The 20,953-nt window shown below is 50.0% G+C and overlaps 1 protein-coding gene across 4 annotated transcripts; it reads left to right on the top strand.

The window, feature by feature from the left end:
- Positions 1-1,152: 1,152 nt before the first annotated feature.
- Positions 1,153-12,867, top strand: TRAPPC3 (trafficking protein particle complex subunit 3). Of its 4 annotated transcripts, XM_086379401.1 has the most exons (7): positions 2,682-2,737; position 3,371; positions 7,136-7,180; positions 10,638-10,735; positions 10,979-11,078; positions 11,483-11,665; positions 12,111-12,408. In XM_086379401.1, exons 1-7 carry the CDS (start codon positions 2,697-2,699, stop codon positions 12,228-12,230), a joined length of 588 nt encoding a protein of 195 aa, XP_086235527.1. In that variant the 5' UTR covers positions 2,682-2,696; the 3' UTR covers positions 12,231-12,408. The 4 variants fall into 4 exon arrangements, with proteins under 4 accessions (XP_086235517.1, XP_086235507.1, XP_086235501.1 ...); XM_086379391.1 differs by lacking the exons at positions 2,682-2,737; position 3,371; positions 7,136-7,180 and adding an exon at positions 1,153-1,567 and having other exon boundaries at positions 12,111-12,867; XM_086379381.1 differs by lacking the exons at positions 2,682-2,737; position 3,371; positions 7,136-7,180 and adding an exon at positions 1,414-2,025 and having other exon boundaries at positions 12,111-12,867.
- The last annotated feature ends 8,086 nt before the right edge of the window (positions 12,868-20,953 follow it).

Below are 20,953 nucleotides of genomic sequence, written 5' to 3'. Positions count from 1 at the left end.
ATACCGCTTCCCTCCCTCCAGATCTTGCAGAGGGGAAGTAACAGAGAGGGATTGGTGGGAGGAGGAACTCAGATTCCGGATTAAATAGGTTCAACCTTTTGGGTTCTTGGGCGGGGGGGCCGGGGGAGCCGGGGGCTCTGGTGCTCCTGCTAGGGATGGGGGGCTGTCCCTGCTGCATTAGTTTCCTGGGATAAGGAGCCAGGGTGAGGCTAGGGAGAGGGGTGGCTGTTGTTCTTAAATGTCCTGGCCCCCAAGAGGTGATAGAGAAGGATTGGGAGTTGGGACTGAGAGCCCTTGAAGAAGTTACTAAGGAGCCAGGAGGAGATCTTTTAGATTAGCCTGAGATGGACCCCGCCCCCCCCGGATTCAGGACTGGTGACTCTCTCTTGGAGGAGGAGTCCCAGAGAAAAAGAAGCCAGAAGGCGGAATCACAGGCAGAGAGGGGAAGAATCTCAAGAGGCTGTAAGATGGGCATGGAGAGGCTCCGCCTTCAATCTCTCCAGACCCGCCTGGCCTGACAGCAGGCTGGGTGGGGTCGAGTGGCTGGCTGTGACTGTGACTCAGGTTTCTGTGGGCAGCCAAGGGCAGCCGGCAGGGAGGAGCCCAGACCAACAGACAGGCCAGCCAACTGCAGCTTTCACCTCAGCTGTCCTCTCCTGGGAATGCAGGAGGTTCTTCTCTAACTTTGCTGGCCTCTGCGGGCTAGCCCACCCCTGCGCTCTCATCCCCACCCTCAACTGACCCTCATGCTCTTTCCCAGAGCTCTCAGCCCAGGCACTGACACAGGACAGAGAGTCAAAGGTCACTGCCTCTAGAGAGTCCCCAGCAGGTCTGTGCCACAGGGAGAAGAGTATAATAATAACTGGTTCTGCACCGAGAGGGACAGACTGGGGGAATCTTGGGTACTGGTTTTCAGGCTGAGCAGCTTGGGCCCCCCAGCCTTCCCCAGCCAGGATGGCTCAAGTCTGGTCGGGCTCGTTGTCATGGTGAAGACTAGGGGCTAGAATGCAGCTGCCAGTCAGGCTACCAGGCCTAAGTCAGAAGACGGGGCTCAGGGACTCATAGCACAGTCCTCTCAGAACTGACTAGCCAGGCAGGGATGGTTGGAGCTGAAACCAAAGAACTATGGTCAGGGACTGTAGGACTTCCCCTTGGTGATGGGTGAGGGTGTGGCCAGCTCATCCCCCTCATATTTCTGGGGCCTGTTTGCTGGGCTGTGTGTCCAGAGAGTGGCTGAAAGAAAGGGAATGCACGTTTACTTTGTGCCAAGTGCTCTGCATACATGTCTCACCAATCTTCACAACAACTGAGAGAGCCAGCAATTTGCCTAAAATGGCAAAGCTAGGATTAAAATCCAGAACTGGCTGCTACCAACGCCAGTGATCTTTCTTTTCTGGGAACCAGTCTTGTTCTAGGGAAGAGAGAGGGAGAAATTGACCTGAACTTTATCAGACTGGATATTTCATCAGGAAGCCACGGTGGTAGGATGCAGGTGCTCGCTGCCTTTGGGGCTTGGGGACAGATGACCGTTCGAAGAGAAAGTCACTGGTGAAATGCTTGCCACATGGTAGGTGGTCATCAAATATTTTTGTAAAGAAGAAGCCAGATCTGTGTAGGAGCCATGGCCAGTTTTCTGGGACATCCTGGGAGCTTCTGGCTTTGAATTGCAGCAACAGCGGAAGAAGCTAGTTTGAAAGAGGGACTTTCCAAGACCATCCCTGACGGGAGGAATTTGCGGAGCATCAGAGTGAGGGTTAGGCAGGGTGGGAAAGAATTGTGTGGATGATACAGGATTACTGCAAGTTGCGGACGCCACCCAGTGGCCATAAACCAGGCGATAGGGAGCCATGTTACAAGAGTTCTCTGTGCGCGGAGCACTCTGGGAGTTGTAGTTGGGCTGCACTAAGGGGTGGTGTTACCAGTGGGACTGTTGGGTGCTGTGGTTCGGCGTTTATTGCGCGGGAATTACCCTCGTCTGCCGGACTACGAGTCCCGTGGTGCCCCGCGGCCAGCTGCGCAGGCGCGGTGAGTCGGTGCCGGTCAATTCTTAACGCTGAGGGGGCAGCTAGCTGGGTCGAGCTGTGTTGGGAGGGGTTGCCGAGTGGGTCTGTGGCGAGGCAGGGTAAGGCGGCCGGCAAGATGTCGAGGCAGGCGAACCGTGGCACCGAGAGCAAGAAAATGGTAACCGGAGCGTGTGACCTCGGCGGGTGGGGCGGAATGGAGGTGTTCTGGGGAAGGGGCCCAGCGCGGGGTGCAAGTCTCAACTGGAAAGGCGCCTTCTACCTGCCCTGGGAGGGAGTGGTTCAACTGGAGGGAAGGAAGGGGCTCATTGGTGGGTCGAGAGCGGAGATTAGCTCTGGGAGCGTCCCGAGTGCCGGGCAAGTTGGAGGGCCGCTGGAGGAGCTCGAAGACCTCTTCCCCCGCCACCTGAGTGCTATTGCGTACGAGACCAACAACGACGGTGACGATAATAGTAGCTCCCACTGTTGCTCTCTTACTGCGTTAGGCACTGGGCCATGCACTTTACGTCTGTTATCTCATTTAATCCGCAAAATAACTCGTCAGGTGGATGATAACATCGCCGCTTTAAAACTCAGATGTTGCATAACTTGCCCCTATTTACAGCTAAGACGAGTTAGGATTTGAACCCAAGTCTCTCTGACATCAAAGCTAATGCTTCAGACTACTGGACTATAATGTCTCCCACACTGTGCCGTGGGCATTGTGAGATGCTCAGGTACTGATTTAACCAGAAAGCAAGAAAGTAAGGGGTGGGCCAGAGTAGGCCGTAAGTGGTCTCCCTCTGGTGAAGGTGGACAGGCTCCCTTCTTGTCCTGGAAATAGTGGGACACCGTCTATCCTAGAAAGTTTGGCTGCTGGTGAGGGCTGGGCCTGGAAAGTAAGGTTGATGATGTTTTTCTCTAAACTAAGGGGATTTCTTGACAGGTGTTTGTTTTCTTTGGCATCTTCGTACTTCCTCTAGAATTGCCCATTTGTCTTTATTTTCCGATTTACAAACGGAGTTATTGAAGGTCGCATGCAGGGCAGATCTGCAGCCTTTTGTTGACACTCAGCTCTACAGAAGATGACCAAACTCCCATTACACCTTTGTATCTTATGCCAGGAACAGCCACCAAATACGGGCAGCTGGAGGCCCTGTGACTCCAGAGTAGTGCTGTACTTTTTCTCTGTTGGATCTCTTTTGAAAAGTTGATAATAGCTGTGGGTCTTCTCCCCAGGAATAGTAAATAGACAAACATAAACAGACATTTACTTACATTTAGGGGGAACTTGTGGGCCCCCGAAAATACTCTGTGAATCATAGGTTAAGAATTCCTGTTTTGGAGGAAATAAGAAAAAGGAAGAAGAGTGTTTTGCTAGGCAATAGTGTCATGCAGGTTAGCGGTCCCCAACCTTTTTGGAGTTAGGAACCAGTTTCATGGAGGCCAGTTTGCCAGTTTTCCATGGGGTGCGGGGGTGCGGGTGACTTGGGGATGGTTCAAGCACCTTACATAATTGTACACTTTGTTTCTGTTGCTGCGTCAGCTCCACCTCAGATCATCAGGCCTTAGATCCCAGAGGTTGGTGACCCCTGATGTATTATAAAAAGCATGGATATTTGTTGGAATCCTGATTGGTCTTCAGTTTACTTATCTATACAATAGGGAAATAATGCCTTTCTAGGATTCACTTTCATGCGTTGGAGAAGGAAATGGCAACCCACTCCAGTGTTCTTGCCTGGAGAATCCCAGGGATGGGGGAGCCTGGTGGGCTGCTGTCTATGGGGTCACACAGAGTCAGACACGACTGAAGCGACTTAGCAGCAGCAGCAGCAGCAGCAGGATTAAGTGAGATAACAATGTAAAATGCAAGGGACATCGTAAATGTTTATTTTCCTCTCCTTTTCCTCTATGAGCAGATATCAGAAGTCTTCCTGTTTAGTTTTCATATCTAACTCTTTTTCCTATCTTTTTTTAAAACTTAAAACAACATTGAAACTTTTAATACAAGTTTAGCAGGAACCTTCAGTCCCCACCCCGCAACCCTCAGTATTCACTTAGTTTTGGTGAATTGAGGGAATTAAGGACAGGCTTCAGTGCACTCCTGCTTCAAGAGTGTTGCTACTGCTGTGGTCTCTGCTTGGAACCTTCCCCCAGAGAGTATCTAGCTCCTCCTCACCTCATTTACAGGTACTCAGAGGTCACCTCCTCATAAAGGGCTTCCCTGACCTCCTGACTGGTTCTCAATCCCCTTACTCTGTCTCTCTTCAAGCACTGTCTTTTTCATTTAAAATGCTTCATTATAAATTATGTATTTACTTGTTTACTTATAGTTGCCCCATGAGAATGTAGCTCTACGAGAGCAAGGGTTGATTTGTTAACTGCTGTACTCCCAGCTCCTAAAACGATGCCTGGCACCAGGCGGTCTGTGTTAAATGAGTGGCGTGAGGGTTTGGTGCATCCTGTCATTCAGTTCTGTCGGTACCCACCTCAGGCTTGTCATGTGATCCTCTTTGTGGCCACCTGGTTTTGACATGCTCCCCTTCTTTCCTGTCTGCCTGGGGAGCCTCCGCCTCTAGCAGTCCACTTCCCAATCAGCCCAGCTTCCTTCTAATTGCTGTGTTCCCAGTTAACCCTTTCGAAACGTAAATGGTTAATATGGCCAAGGAATTAGATCTCTGCTTTTAATCTGTGCAAACAGAAACAACCCATTTGTCTAGCAAACTTTTCCTGGGTCCCAGCTCTGTGTAAAGCGCTGTGGGAAATGCAGAGTTGAAGTCCTAGTCCCCAACCCTGAGAAGCAGTCCTCTATGAGAGAGGTCGAAAAATACACAATGCCGGGAGCATAGACGTGTCTGGGATTGAGCCCTGGCTTCACTGCTTGCTTGTGTGACCTTGGGCAAGTGTCTTCATTGCTATAAACATCAGTTTCACTATCTTTATTAATTTTTGGCCACAGCAAGCAGCTTGAGGAGTCTCAGTTCCCCTACCGGGTACTGAACCCATGCCCCCTGCAGTGGAAGCATGGAGTCCGGAGCACTGGGCCGCCAGGGACGTCCCAGCGTCCTTTTCCTTTTTAAATTAAAGTTTATCTACAACGCTGTGTTAGTTCCATGTGCACTCAGTGATTCAATGTGATGAGGTTGGTGCAAACGTAATTTTTTGTTTGGACTGCGGTTTTGCACTGTGACTTTTAAATCATCATAACCAGGCTCAAACACATCTTTATTAATCAGAATAGGAACCAACGCACTGTTTGGTTGTACAGTCAACACATTGTTGCCAACAAGAAATAAGCATGTTCATTCCTATAGTGTAAAAATCTGTGATTTGGGATTCGACAAACTCTTGAAAAGCATTTTCTGCCTGCCGCTGGTTGTGGAAGCTTTTTCCCTGCAAAAAGCTGTCAAGATGCTTGAAGACGTGGTAGTCAGTTGAATGAGGTCAGGTGAATGTGGCGGATGAGGCAAAACTATGTTGCCCCGTTTGTTCAACTTCTGAAGCTAAGTTGAAGCGCTGGTTGGGCGACACGTGGTTGGGCGTTGCCTTGGCGCAGAACTGGGCCCTTTTCTGTTGACCGATGCTGGCTGCCGGCGTTGCAGTTTTCGGTGCATCTCATCGATTGCTGAACATACTTCTCAGATATAATGGTTTCGCCAAGATTCAGAAAGCTGTCGTGGAAGAGACAGGCAGCGGACCACCAGTGACTGTGACCTTTTCTTGGTGCAGCTTTGGCTTTGGGAAGTGCTTTGGAACTTCTTCTTGGTCCAACCACTGAGCTGGCTGTTACTGGTTGTGATATAAAATCCACTTTTCATCACATATCACAATCTGATTGAGAAATGGTTCGTTGTTGTTGCGTAGAGTAAGAGAAGATGACACTTCAGAATGATGATATTTTTGATTTTCAGCTCATGAGGCACCCACTTACTGAGCTTTTTCACCTTTCCGCTTTGCTTCAAATGCTGAACCGTAGAACGGTTGGCACTGCGTCCTTTGGCCGCTTCTCGTGTAGTTATAACAGGATGAGGTTGGTGGTCCTCTCCATCGGTCACTGCCGTTGCATGCTTGTCAGCTCCCGATGGCTGGCCACCGCGCTCCTCGTCTTCAAGGCTCTCGTCTCCTTTGTGAAACTTCTTGAAGCACCACTGCACTGCACATTTATTAGCAGTTCCTGGGTCAAATGCGTTGATATTGAGAGTTGTCTCTGTTATTTTATGACCCATTTTGAACTTGAATAAGAAAATCGCTCAAATTTGCTTTTTGTGTAACATCATTTCCCTAGTCTAAAATAAACATAAGGGACTTCCCTGGTGGTCCAGTGGTTAAGATTCTGAGCTCCCAATGCAGAGGGCCCAGGTTCGATCCCTGGTCAGGGAACTAGATCCCATATGCTGCAACCAAGAGCTCACATGTTATAACTAAGATCCAGAGCGGCCAAATAAATATTTTTAAAAAATAATAAAATAAACATAAAAAACACCAAGTAGTGTCATTAGCAAAAAATCATAAAGTGAGAAATGTGCATTAAAATGATGTATAACATAACCACATTTATTTAAGAATGTATTCCAGTATCAAACAGCAGAGTTCAACAGTGTAAAACCACAATTACGTTTGCACCAACCTAACACTATACACAGAGGAGGCAATGGCACCCCACTCCAGTACTCTTGCCTGGAAAATCCCATCGATGGAGGAGCCTGGTGGGCTGCGGTCCATGGGGTCGCTAAGAGTTGGATGTGACTGAGCGATTTCACTTTCACTTTTCACTTTCATGCATTGGAGAAGGAAATGGCAACCCACTCCAGTGTTCTTGCCTGGAGAGTCCCAGGGACGGGGGAGCCTGGTGGGCTGCCGTCTCTGGGGTCACACAGAGTCAGACACGACTGAAGCGACTTAGCAGCAACAGCAACACTATAGACTACAAAATGGTCAGCACACAGGCATTTTTATTAGTAAAGATATTAATTAACCTTTGTGTGTTTAGGCCTGCCCTTTTTTAGTGTTGTGACTATATTCTCCAGAGCTCAGGTGAGTTACTACTTGAGTAGCAGCCCTCAGAATCTCTGTGACAGGATGGAGAGTGACGAAGAGGGAGGGACTCAGTCTTGTTAGTGACCTTCCTTCCCTAGCATCTTGCGGGCAGTCACACTGGATTACTTTTGTTGACAAAAATAGTAAGTATGACTCTTAATAAGTATCTTGGAACTTTAGCTCCAAAGGTTAGCCCCCTAAGGAGTTGTGATGTTTTGTTTGGTGCACTGACTACAAAGCTGCCTGAGAACCGTCAAGTACAGTGGCTTACCTGAGTGTAGGGCTTGGCTTAACTTACTCTGCACAGGGTGCCTGAAGTACTTGACTCTGCCAGCATGAAATCACTCCTGTGGTTTCTTGGTCTGCAAAGCATCTTTAAGTCCATTATCTCATTAGACCCTCCCCTTCCATCAACCCTGTGATTGGCACGGCAGATTTCACTGTTACTTTTTTTGTTGGAAAAGATTGAAGTTCAGCAGAGTGAAGTGACTTAGCTCAAGTCTTTCGGCCAGTGACAACTCTATACTTAGAATCAGGTCTTCTGACTATAAACCCTGGATCCTTCTATATGCCTTACTAATTGCTTTAAAGTTCTTTATAGTGATTCAGAATCTCCCTCTTTGAACTTAGTTCAGAGTGCTTTCTGGCACCACGCCACAGAGAAGCAGTTTAAGAACAAATAACAACATCTACTTTTTTTTTTTTTTTGGCCTATGTGGGATCAAACCCATGCCCCCTGCAGTGGAAGTGTGGAGTCTTAACCACTGGACTGCCAGGGAAATCCTACAGTACCTACTCCTTGCGTAGGTACTATGTGGCAGGCACTCTACACACACGTTGTCTCACTGATAATCCTGAAGGGCAGATAATGTTGTCACCCCTGTACAGCTGGGAAAAGCTGATGTTCAGGGAGATTAAGCAGTGACTTAGGATGACTTAATAACTTTTACAGGACAGTGCTGAGCACTAAGAAGAGTGAGTCTCAGTTACTTAACCTAGTGCCTGTAAAATGGGGATAGATAGTGTTTATTTTGCTGACCTCTCATGGTTGTTGTGAAGATCAATAAGTGACTATCTCTGAAGAGACTCTAAAAAAGTTTTATAAATGTTAACGATCATTATTATTAAACATAATTAAAGCAGTCTGAAAGTAGAAGTTTTGAGAAGAGATTCCTATTTCTGTTGGGAGGAAGAATGTGCTTCTGTTCAGTGACGAAATGGGGCTGGTTGAATTATGTGACCTTTATGGTACCGTGGAACCTTAAGTTATACCGGTCTTCAGACTGCAGCCTCTTGTTACTTCTCTGAGTTCCTCTCCTGTTTTCTCTTGGGTTTACTCATCTCTAGCCACACTGCTGTCCTAGCTGTGTCTCACACATAGCAGACGTACTCCCACCTCAGGGCCTTACACTTGCTGCCTTCAATTTTTTCACCTACATGTCTTCATGGCTTTCCCTGATTACCTTCGGGTCTTTGTACAACCATCATCTTAATGAGGCCTTTTCTAACTACCCTATCTAAAATTGACACCCCCCGCATACACATATGCTGCTGCTAAGTCGCTTCAGTCGTGTCCAACTCTGCGACCCCATAGACGGCAGCCCACCATGCTCCCCCGTCCCTGGGATTCTCCAGGCAAGAACACATACAGGTGAACATAAATATTCACTAATCTTCTTTTATGCTCATTTTCCTCCGTGGCTCTTACACTGTCTGGCACACCGTTTATTTATTCAGTTCATTGCTTGTTTCCCTCCTGTTAGTAGTTCCTGGTACATAGTAAACCTTGAATGAAAGGTTTTTCCTACACTACAACTCATTCCTGTTTTAAAGTCTGAAGACCTTTTAAGGTGTGCACTATTTATGTCATGAGCTATTCCACATAGGCTTGGTTCATAATTGAGTGGAGATAAACTTAGAAATTAAGAGAGGCTGTGGAGAGTCTGGGTCAGATTCCATTCCCAGATTCCAGGCTTCTTGATTCTTTGAGCACCGACAGATCTGTTTAGGGCCTTGATTTTTCTTATTGATAAATTGAGGGCTGCTGCATGTGTAAAGTGCTTAATAACATCGTGATACGTATGTTACTTGGCATCATGGTGGGCAAGGCTCTTGGATTCTCCATCCAAGGACTCATTAATAATGCAAGGAAAGCTCTCCTGATATAATGCAGCAGCGCCAACTGTATGGACTGGTTACTGCTGGACTGTCTCCATCCATTCACGCCCAGGCCACTCTAATGCCAAACCCTTAACTTTACTAAAAATCATTCTTCTGCTTAATAGCTCCCCTTTAACTGCCATACTTGGTAATATACCCTGATCTTGGAGATACCCTGATCTGTTTTAGTTGAATTTAGAGAGCTTACTTTTTCAGAAGCTGGTTCTCTTTGACTCCATAGTACAGCTATCTTTTGTTTTTTTTGGGGGGAGGTGATTAATACTGCAGTTGTGGGGAACAATGAGCAGAATGAACAGTGGCTTAGAAACTTCTGGTTTCTGTCTCCCCGATTACTTTTGTCAATAATTAGCTGTCCTTGGACAAATCACTGAACCATTCTGAGGCTCAGTTTCCTCATCTCTAAAACCAGATTGGTTCCTGCCCTTTATGGTTTACAGAGTTAGTGTGGAATGGAAACTGAGATAATGAAAAATAGAATGCAGTATGTAAGCAAAAGGCACTCGCATTACCCTTCTTGCAGTGACCTCATCGCCAGGCCGTGAGGATGAGGTGAGGAACAGTGGGTCCTGGGAGTCTGGGCTTTGACTTTATCTTCCCCAGAAGACTTTCAGACAGGAATGTGCTCTGCTGCAAGTCTGACAAGCCTCCATGCAGAAGGGACTGCTTGGGTGGCACTTGATTTTCAGCCTTACTTCTATGTAAGTACGTTGACCCAGATGTTAACACGTTTCTCACTTTAACTTTGATAATGCCTTTGCTCCAACCTGCTGCTTTTATTCTATAGTCTTGGTATTTGCTGTTCCTTTCACCTTCCCATCTCTCTGTTTTTTGGTAGGTAGGTGACAGGATTCTTTATCTGAGAAAGAGATTCTGTGATTCTAACTGTGGTTGTAATAGAAGCCAGTCCAGGTCAATATTGTGTTCCAGGCACAGAAAAGATTGTATTTCCTTCAGTTACCCCTTTTCTGCAAACACTTGAGCTGTGTCAAGAGGAACATTATTTTTTCCCCTGTTGGTGACTTGGAGGGGTCTTCACTAGTGCAGTGGACTTCATCTGGTACTTCATTCCTCTCTGCTCCTCTGCTGCTCCTAGATGGGGCCTTAGGAGTGCAGTTAGGCTTGGCAGCTATGGTGGGGTCCTGGGTCAGCAGAAGTCACCTCGGCGTGTTGGAAGGGTGACTGCTTAGTGGATGAGGCACCTTTCTCAGCCCATTTTCTAGTGGGTCTGGTTGCAGCCCTGTTGCATTGACCCTAGGGAGCCAGATTCTTTGGCTACTCCACAGAGGATGATGCTTTTTCCCACCGGACACCAGTAACCTTCCTTTGAATTCTGCCAGTTGCATTGAGGCTGATCTAGACTCTCACCACACTTTCTCTTTTGTGTGGCTTGCTCCTGACTGCCTTTTCAATCTCTTTTAGAGCTCTGAGCTCTTCACCCTGACCTACGGGGCTCTAGTTACCCAGCTCTGCAAGGACTATGAAAATGATGAAGATGTGAATAAACAGCTGGACAAAATGTGAGTGAGCTCCTCTGTGGGAGAGACAGGAATGAGACTCCTGAGCACACCAAATCTCCGTGGTCCCTTAGAGCCCAGAACAAGGTCCTCTGTCACAGCCAACCCCTCTGGTGCTGTTTCCACTGCTTATTTATTGGGAGGTTTGGGGATTGTCCTCATTGTCCCTTACCACCAACAGCATTACATGCAGACATAAGACATTCAGACCCCATAATATAGTTGGTTCTCTCATTTCTTTCCCAGGGGCTATAACATTGGAGTCCGACTGATTGAAGATTTCTTGGCACGGTCAAACGTCGGGAGGTGCCATGACTTTCGGGAAACTGCAGATGTCATTGCCAAGGTCATTATCCTGGGCCACCAGGCCATGCTGAAGAATTGTCATTGGAAGGCACTGCTTACCACCTTCTTCCTTAGAGAGGCCCTTAGTATTCCAGAAGAATAGCTACAGCTGTCTGGGCCAAAGAAGCCTTCCCTGGTGGTTTAAGAATAGTACAGATTATGAGAAAGGGAAGAATGGTTGGGAGCATCCCTGTGGATTAAAGCCCCACTGGAAGGAGAGGGGTGCGGAGTTGTGCACAGTTGCTTTTCCTTCTTTGCCCTGAATACCTGAAGCTTCAGTGTCTTGCGGAGGCCCCAGTTTTTCCCAGAGCCACTTAAGTCCCCTTTCTGGTGCCATCACTTCACCTTACCTGGTGCACAGCCCCTCCTGCTCTTCCCGTAGTGCCATTGTGTGTCTCCTGACAGGTGGCATTCAAGATGTACTTGGGCATCACTCCAAGCATCACCAATTGGAGCCCAGCTGGTGACGAATTCTCCCTCATTTTGGAAAATAATCCCTTGGTGGACTTCGTGGAACTTCCTGATAACCACTCATCCCTTATTTATTCCAATCTCTTGTGTGGGGTGTTGCGAGGAGCCTTGGAGATGGTGAGTGCAGCTCTTTTCCTTCTGAGACACCTGAAAGGTGGTAGGGTCTTAATACATGCTTGAATGAATGAATGAGAGTGAAAAGAAGGGTCTAGAGCTCACCTGGCACTTCGCTGCTGGAGATGGTGAGGCTGCCAAGCACAGGATCCCAGTTGGAGATCTCTACGTGGTGGTGATCCTCATTGCTTAGGCTGGGAGGCGGTGCCGTCAGCCCCCAAAGCCCAGGAGCATCCGTTCCCAGATTGGCTTATCTGGTGGCAGTTTAATTTTCGAGTGTTCTTTCTAAGTCTCCCGTTGGGTCGGGGCCACTGCCTTTTACACAGGAGCTAGCAACCTTGTCCTTGTGGAAACCAGCCCCCTTGTCTAGGCTGCTCTAGGTGAGGCAGTTACAGCTGCATCCCCAGTGATTTCACAGAGGCCCGTTCATTTTCACACTGTCCCCCAGGTCCAGATGGCTGTGGAGGCCAAATTTGTCCAGGATACCCTGAAAGGAGATGGTGTGACAGAAATCCGGATGAGGTTCATCAGGCGGATTGAGGACAACCTCCCAGCTGGAGAGGAATGACCATCCCCAGGACTTCAGGGCAGCTAGCAGGAGCACTTGTTGGATCAGAAAGCCTCAGTGCTCCTTCTGCCTTTGAGAATTCAGTGACTCTTTAACGGATGTTATATATTCTTCTAACCTTGTTTCCATTCTCCGTGTTAATAAAGAGCAGACTGTGATATAGTCTGTTTACCTACAAGTGTGCGCATTCAGGAGCGAAATTCTGTGCTCCCTTTCCCTTCAAAGGGGCTGGATGTAGTCATCCTTGGTTGGACTAGAAGGAGCTCCAACCATTTTACATTCCTGTTTGAATTTTCCAAAGCAGAACCCACGTTGACCCCATTAAGAGGCAAACCTCGCACACCTATACCTGGGTCTTCAGAAAGTCATTGGTGAGTGACTGTAGGGGGTCCAGAACTCACCGGACAGGGAGGAGATGGTGGGAGGGGCGGGGCGGATTTGCCGGCTGGAGTGATACCCTCCAGTGCTTGCCAGGAAAGGGGAGCCAGTCATGCCAGAAACATTGACTTCTGGGAAACCACCCAGGTCTCTCATTCCTCCCTGCTGTTTGGAGGCAACATCTCCTCTTTTTACAGAGGGTCCGTCTTTTTTTCTTACAAATTCTTCAATAAAGACACATTCTTGAGTGAAACCCCAATCATGTCCTGTTTTCTTTCTGCTCAGCCCTGGGAATTTTGTTACAATGTGGTGTGGAGACCTGCTGGGTTCTGTGCCCTACCTTGATTTTATCTAATCCAGAAACACGGCTCCCTGTGGACCAGAGTCTGGGAAGTCTGGGAGCAACTGAGGCTCCTTCAGAGTCATTTTTGAGTCCACCGTCTATAGCAAAATCTAGATGCAGACCAGTATCCCAGATGTTCCTAAAATGGACTATCCTGGGCTCTTGGCCACCACGTTGGAGGATTTGGCTAGAAAGACCACGAAAACCTTGTTAGGGTGCCATTTAATGAGTGCGTACCAAGTGTCATCACTGCACTGAACACTTTGTATGCATTATCTAATTCACGGTAATATCATTTTTAGGAGAAGGCCACAAATTGCCCAAGGTCATACAGCTAGTAAGTGGAGAAGCTAGGGTTCAAAGCCCCAGCCAGACTCCATAAGCCCATGTCGTTTTTTTTTTCTGTGCTGGGTCTTAATTGTGGTACATGGGATCTAGTTCCCCGACCAGGGATAGAACCTGTGCCCCCTGCAGAGGAAGGTGGATCCTCAACCCCTGGACCACCAGGGAAGTCCCCACAGCCCACATTCTTAACCATGATGCCGGTTCACACTGTGGGATGGTGGGGCAGCAGGCCTGCGGATCCCTCTCTCAGTCTCACAGAGCTTAGGGTAGCTTTTAAACAGATGGGTCAGAGGTCAGCAGGCCATATTTGGTAGCACTCTTCTTGGGGACAGCCTCTGGCCTTGAGGTCCAGATATTCAGGTTGTTGGGGTGAAACAGAGCCCCAAACCTTCCCCAAGGTTAGTGGACAAGCCTGAGATGAGGGGAGCATTGTGCTTGAAGTGTGTCTGGTCATAAAGTCCTAGGGCACTAGAACTCCCGACCTGCCTCCTCCAGCTGGGTTAAGCTGCTGACGAGGAGGAAAGATCACTTCCGGGGGCCATAAAGAAGGCCGAGCGCCGAAGAATTGATGCTTTTGAACTGTGGTGCTGGAGAAGACTTGAGAGACCCATGGACTGCAAGTAGATCAATCAATCCTAAAGGAAATCAGTCCTGAACATTCATTGGAAGGATTGATGCTTAAGCTGAAGCTCCAATACTTTGGCCTCATGTGAAGAACTGACTCATTGGAAAAGACCCTGATGCTGCAAAAGATTGAAGGCGGGAGAAGGGGATGACAGAGGATGAGATCACTGACTCGTGGACATGAGTTTGAGCAAGCTGCAGGAGTTGGTGATGGACAGGAAAGCCTGGCGTACTGCAGTCCACGGGGTCGCAGAGTTGGACACGATTGAGCAACTGAACTGAACTGATGCTTCCTCTAGGATCCCCTTCTTCTCCAAGCCTCTTTACCTCCCCCTCCAGAGACATATGGTTTGGGGCCCCAGTGCAGGCACCCCATTTTGGTCAACTGCATCCTCAGCACCCAGCATGGGGTTGGGTGCAGTCACACTAGAGTGTGAGTGAATGAGTGCACGGCTGATGGAGTGAATGTTGGGGCCCGATGTGGAAAGTGTGTGGTGTCTGGACCTGCCAAGAAAAGTGTGCTGCACCACCCTTGGTTTCTCCAGGGGGGCCCTCGCCCTTCCTCTCCTCCTAGTACCACAGCCTACTTTCCAGCAGCTGTTTGTATGGCGTGAGGTTTTGGATATTTCCTTTCCCAGAATTTAACTTGGGCAGCATTACAGGGTCAGAAAGCTGTGGAAACAAAGTCCCCTTAGTAAGTTCTCCCAATTACAACTTCACAGTTGTGTGATGTGCATTCAGGGGCTGAGAGAAGGGAAAGGGCTGAGGGCTATGAGCTATTCGGAACATCACCTCATTCTCTCCCCAGATGAGCCAACCATACAAGGCCGAGCTACCCAACAGCTGCTCCCCCCACCTCTGAAATTAATTAGCTGTAGATTACATACCCCTTTGCTTTACTGTGGCTGAGGTTGGACCACCCCCTGCCCCATAACCCCCAGGCTAGGCCATTCCCCATTCATGATGTACTGGCACACCCTCCTGACAAGAAGGGGCAGGGTTGCCTGGCTATATGGGAATGGCTGACTAACCAGGTGGGGTTCCCAAAGAGCCTGGATAGCGGGAGAAGTCCATGCTGGTGGCTTTGGGGCTTGGCGCTGGCTGGGCAGAGCGCTAAGGAAAGGCCTTGTCTGCAGCCTTTGGCCACCAGGGGTCTCCAGATCACCACTAACATCCCAGAGAGTAACCATGGGATCCCTGGTTTTCAGAATTTGCCAGAAGATGCACCTGATGGAGCAAATCTCAGAGGCTGGTCAGAGCCTGAAAGTGCCCCCTTCCTTTAGTCACAACCATTTGAAAACAAAGCTCCCATGGCTGCCCAGGGTGTTGGAAAAAACACATTGGCAAAGAAGTCTCTGGCTTCCATTCACACCCCATACTCTCATACTCCTGAGTATGAGACATCCAACCTCCTGAGTTGGATGCGCTAGCTCTGAGCCCTTGTCTAACTAACTCCCTCACTTCCTGAGTGGAGACCAGAGTACCAGCCCTCTTCCCCTGATGTAAGAGGGTCCTGTCCCTGCCCCAGCCCCCAACAAGTGACATTTCCAGATTCAGGGTACCCCTTTCTCTGGCAGATTGGCTGCCCCCTACATTTGTCCTGGGCATCCAGGTCTGAGAAGGAGGTGGCCACAGAGCCCCAGGAGCAGAAATGGCATTAAGTAAAATTAAAACAGTCTCCTAACAAGTAGTTCATTGTGGCTGCTAGGGGGTGGCAGTGCAGGAAAGGCATCCTCCATTCTCCTGGAGCTTAAGTGCTACCATGTGCTGTTCCCTGGAAGCCAGAGGGCCGGTGGGAGGGAGGGGAGGGTGGCGGCAGGCGTGGAGCCTCGCTTTTACCAATCCCCAGCCTTTGATGTAGGGCCAGGTCTGACCCCAGGACTGCCGCTGGCCACTGCCAGGGGAGCTGTGGGATGCAGCGCATTCCTGGGGGCAATTTGCGCTTCTGGCAGAAGGAGAGGAAAGTTTCTACTGTGGGGAAGGGGGTGGAGAGAGGGCGCTGCAGCAGAGTTGAGGGGGTGGGTGCTGTAAGGAATAATGGAGGGAGTCAAGGCACAGGGTAGCAGCCTCCTGACTCGACCTGGCTCACTTAGCCTGTGAGCTCGAGGCCTGCTCCAGGAAGCCTTCTCTGATGGACCCAAAACAGGTGAGAAGCAGTACCCTCACCCCCCACCACACAGGTATAGCCCTGGGAGATGCTGAGAGAAGCAGCTGCTTGTCCCTCCTGGCTCTGGAGGCCTGGACCATCGGTCATGGGGGCATCTAGGACTGAGCCAGGCTGGAGGAGGGCTGGGAAGATGGCTTGATGAGCATGACAGCATGTGAGTGAGTGCAGACCAGTGTTATTCATAGCAACAGCTAATATTTATTGCAGAGCGACTCTGCCAGCGCTAGTCTAAGCACTTCACATGCATCTCTCATTGAGCATTCACAATACCCCTATCATTATTCCATTTTGCAGATAAGAAAACCGAGATACACAGCTGACACATAGTGGATTCAGGACTTGAACCAAAACAGCCCAGGATTGGACACCACTCTCTTCTCCAGTATATTCTGGGTTGCATATGTGTGTTTTTGTATTTCCCTGGGTGACTGTTTGCCTGTGTTCCTTGAGGAGTGTGTCTGTTATGTGAATTCTTTCATTTAATGAAAATGTAGCCCCGAATTGAGGGCTGGAGACACGATGCTGGGAGCTTTTATCCATGGGGAAGCAGCTGAAGGCATGTATGGTGATGGGGAGGACAGGTTGAAAACGTGGAGCCAAGGGTGAGCCCCAGCTCTGCCACTTATTGGTTATGTGACTCTGGATGAAGAATTGGAACTCTGGTCCTTAGTTTTTTCGTCTGGAAAATGGGGATAATAATGCCTACCTTGCTGACTGTTTTGAGGGTAAAACAAAATGAAGTATGTGTATTTCCTGGCCTAGGCTGAGTGTTCCCTAATTGGCAGTTATGATGAACATGATATTTGGGGGAATTATCTTGCAGAATTGCTGTGTGTGGATATATGAGTGTCTGCAGATGGTAATTTTGCAAAATCAAGTCCATGCCTCTATTGTTCATTGCTGTATCCCCAAGTGTCTAGCATTATTTTCAGCACAAAGCAGGTACTCAATAAATTTTTATTCACTGTTGACTAAGTGTAAGAATGGAGTAAGGAGGGCCCATAGAGAGAGGGTGGGTGGGCAGTGTGAACTCAGGGCAAAACAAAAATGCAGAGCCCCTGGTTCAGAAAAGATGACCCAAAAGAGCCCTAAACCAAGCCCTTCTGAGCTGCAGGCCCATGAAGCCAGCCCCAGCCTCCCCTTGCCTTTGAGCATCACCAGCGCCCAGCCCTCCCCCAGCCCAGCTGGGAGGGAGTATAGGAGACTCTGCCCAGGCCTGTGCTTCCCAGGCTGCCTGAGGATTGCTCAGTGTGAGCAGGCCAGGAAGGGACTCAGTGACCTGCAGACGTCTCCCCCAGGGAGCCCCTCCTGAGCCAGGCCATTCCTGAGAGCAGCCCTCTTGCCCTCCATCTGTCTAGGAACTTACCCCCCACCCCAAACCACCAACCAGGCCTCTGGGTGGTCTGGGCACATGTGGTCACATTTAGATGTTGATTGAAGCAAAATTGTTATAAGATTAGAATATTTAAGGTAACTTCAATTTCCATGGAATTACTGGGATTTTTGAGAATGGGGCTGAGAGGTCCCCGGGGGTGGAAGTGAGGAGAACGGTGGGGGCTTCAGGAGGGGTCTTCATTACCCTAGTTCTGTAAGAGAGGCCTCTGGTAGCTAGAAAGAAAGAAGAAGGGCTCAAGAGAGGGACGGACTTCCCAGGAACTGTAGAACCAAGAGTCCAGTCCCCTAGGGAGTGGGGTGGGCATGAGGGTGTGCAGAATCACCAAGACCCTGGGAGAGTAGGGACAGTTAGCAGCACCCACCCCCTCCCCAGATGACTTGCACACCCCAGGCCACACATCCATGCTAACGTCCCTCTCTCCCCTCAGTTTGCCTGGCAGATGGAAGGGATGGCAAGAGGAAGATTCCGTTCAGGCCCTCCCCAGGCTCCAACCTAGAGTGGTTGGAGCCCAGAGAGTTTTCTTACTGACTTGTCAAGACAGAAATCTAGAAGGAGTGGGAGAATCACGGTGACAGTAATAACAATTGCTAACATTAGTTAAGTCGTTACTATGTGCCAGGCTTGGGTTAAGCCCTTTATAGTCACTGTTTCTAAGAGGCCCGATAGCATGGTGGGAAAGCGGGGAGACTGGGGAGCCAGCCTTCATGGAGTCGCTTCCCAGCTCACCCACTTCCTAGCCAGGTGACCATGGGTGAGTCAGTTAACCCCTCTGTACCTCTGTTTTCCCACCTGCACAGTGGGGACAATACTCTTATCCATCTCAAAGGACTGGTGTGAGGATTCAACGAGTTAATCCATGAGAAGTTCTTAGAACAGTGCTTGGTATGGAGTAAGAGCCCCGAAAGGGTTAGCTGTTGTCATCAGGGACTATCATTATCCCCCTTTTAAAGAGGAGGAGTTTGAGGTTTGAAGAAATGAGGTCACTTGCCCACAGTCACAAAGAGGCAGAACTGCGATCCCAATCCAGGTCTGCGTGACTCCTCAGCCCGTGCTCTAAACGGGGCAGGAGAGGCCATCATCGGCTCTGCCAGGGCTGTGCTAAGCAGGTTACGAGCCTCGTCTGGTTCACTTTAACCAACCATCACATTTCCTAGAACAGTCCTTGAATCCCTTTATTTTTGGCCTCGGATTCTTGTGGCTGAGGAAGTCCAGAGATGGGTAGCAACTTGTCCAAGGCCACACAGCAGGCAACCACAGGCAGAGCTGACCCACTGATATCTAGGCACCACCAGAGACAGATCAAGGCTGAGCAGGGGGGGATGGGGAACCGGCTGGGCGTCTGGCCTGGCTCTTAGCCCAGAGGTGAGCCTTGGCAGGAAAGTCTGCGACCTATGGCATACAGATACTCATTTCCTACCTTGAAGTTTGCTGGGCCAAGAACTGGTAGAACAGCAGGCGGCTATGGAGGGTCGTGGCAAGACTGTCTCAGCCTTGCTTTGGGGAGGGGCAGCTGAGGCCCACCTTAAGGGTCCAGTGAAGACCAGGGACCACAGGACAAAGGACAGGGCCAGACTTGGCCTCCTAGGGCCGGCTGAAAGGTGCAGGAGCTGGAGCCCTCTCTGCCTGCAGGGCCTTCAGCAGGGGGAGAAGAAGAGAGGCAGGGGATATATGAGGCACGTAGAACCAGGCTGGCGGGGGGGCTCAGGAAAGTGTAAGGGGTGAGTCAGAAGAATCAGCGGAGAAGGCGATGGCACCCCACTCCGGTACTCTTGGCTGGAAAATCCCATGGATGAAAGAGCCCTGGTGGGCTGCAGTCCATGGGGTCACGAAGAGTCGGACAGGAGTGAGCGACTTCACTTTCACTTTTCACTTTTATGCATTGGAGAAGGAAATGGCAACCCACTCCAGTATTCTTGCCTGGAGAATCCCAGGGACGGGGAGCCTGGTGGGCTGCTGTCTATGGGGTCGCACAGAGTCAGACACGACTGAAGCGACTTAGCAGCAGCAGCAGCAGAAGAATCAGAGGTAGGATCACGTGGGGGACTAAGTGTGTATTGCAGCAACTGTGTGCGTGGAGCCCATGGGACCCCTTCCCCAGCACAAGAGGTACCTCGACTGCTTGCTTCACCAGCACCCCCATCACTGAATTCCCTCCCCCCACCCACCCCAGAACAGCTCACACTCAGAGCTAAAAACTCTACATGGATTAATGGATTTAATCCTCACAACAAGCCTATGAGAGCTTTTCAGATGAGGAAACTGAGAGTTCAGAGGTTAGGCAACTTGCTCAAGACACACATTTGATGAGTGGTGGCTCTTGGACTTGAACCCAGGCAGTCTGACTCCAGAGTCCCTGCTGTTTAGCTTCCACCCCCTCCCTGACCAGTCAGACCCGTCTGATCCCCATCAAGGGCCTAGTTTTCACACCAGCTTGGGGAAGGGCTGCAGCTCTGCACTCCAGCCAGTCTCCTGTTAGGAATCCTGCCACCCAGGCCCCCTCCCCTTTCCCCGGGCAGTGCCCTAGCCTGGCTCCCCTGCAGTCCCTCTGTGCTTGCTCAGGCCAGGAGGCCAGGCCCAAAGACCCCGTGCAACCCCGCCCCACTCTGAGGGCCAGGATAGGAGTGGGCCCAGACTCTGGAGGTAGGTGAGGGTGAGAGGCCCCGTCTAGAAGTGGCGGGACTGGTGTGTACCTTGGCAGGGGGACAGCAAAGTGGGAGGCCCTTGGAGGGCAGGCAGTGGGAGAAGGAGGGGGCCATGGAGGTGGGCCCAGACCCAGAGACAGACAGCCGTAGGCCCTTCCTGCTTCTCTGCTGGACCTGTGGATGGTCTTTCCTACTTAGACCAGACAGACAGACATACACACCCCCTCACCCCAACATACCTTCTAAAACTCCTCCCCGCACTCCCTGCCTCTACTTCCTCCCCAATGGCTACTCCGTTGGCCTCTGCCGCCTGACTCCTGTTCCTTCAAACCCAACCACCAGCCCCTGCCAGTCCCATAGGACTGTGACATCTCACCCTGGGCCTCCCTGGCCTTCTAGAAACACCCTGCCTTTGCTTTCTGAGTCACTGCTCTCTTGGTTTCTCCCCAACTCCCAGTCCCACCTTCCAAATCTCCTTTGCAGACCTCTCCTCCCCCTGCATGTCCTCTTAATGTTAATGGCCCTGGCCTGAGCACTTCTTCCCTGAACATCACTCCCATGGCCTCAGTTACCATCTGTATACCACGGGCTCCTATTTCTAGCTCAGAACTCTGCTGGATACCTGGAAGCCCACACGGGTGTGCAACCAAGTACATCCGGCCATCTTCCTTCCGAGCCACCAGCTCCCCGCTGCCCAGCCAGGAACCTAGACTCTGTCCTCATTTCTAGGTCTAGGTCCTTTGCCCCCGCCTCCAAATCCTGCCTATTCCACCTCCTTGACTCCTCTTGCTGTTGTTTCATTGTTTGTTTTGGGGAGCTGCATGCTGG

The sequence above is a fragment of the Bos grunniens genome, chromosome 3 (assembly GCF_055505025.1).
Source record: "Bos grunniens cultivar Pamir isolate PY7600 chromosome 3, Bosgru_T2T1.0, whole genome shotgun sequence".
NCBI lineage: Eukaryota > Metazoa > Chordata > Mammalia > Artiodactyla > Bovidae > Bos > Bos grunniens.
Note: the sequence above shows the minus strand (reverse complement) of the source record. Positions and strands in the feature narration are given on the sequence as shown.

Bases quoted from the DNA above. Each gene is read 5' to 3' on its own strand.
- TRAPPC3 (XM_086379375.1), top strand. From the start codon at position 1,783: ATGATACAGGATTACTGCAAGTTGCGGACGCCACCCAGTGGCCATAAA. The intron at 2,182-10,637 runs GTAACCGGAGCG...AATCTCTTTTAG, and splicing joins GCACCGAGAGCAAGAAAATG to AGCTCTGAGCTCTTCACCCT. The intron at 11,079-11,482 runs GTCATTATCCTG...GTCTCCTGACAG, and splicing joins CTGCAGATGTCATTGCCAAG to GTGGCATTCAAGATGTACTT.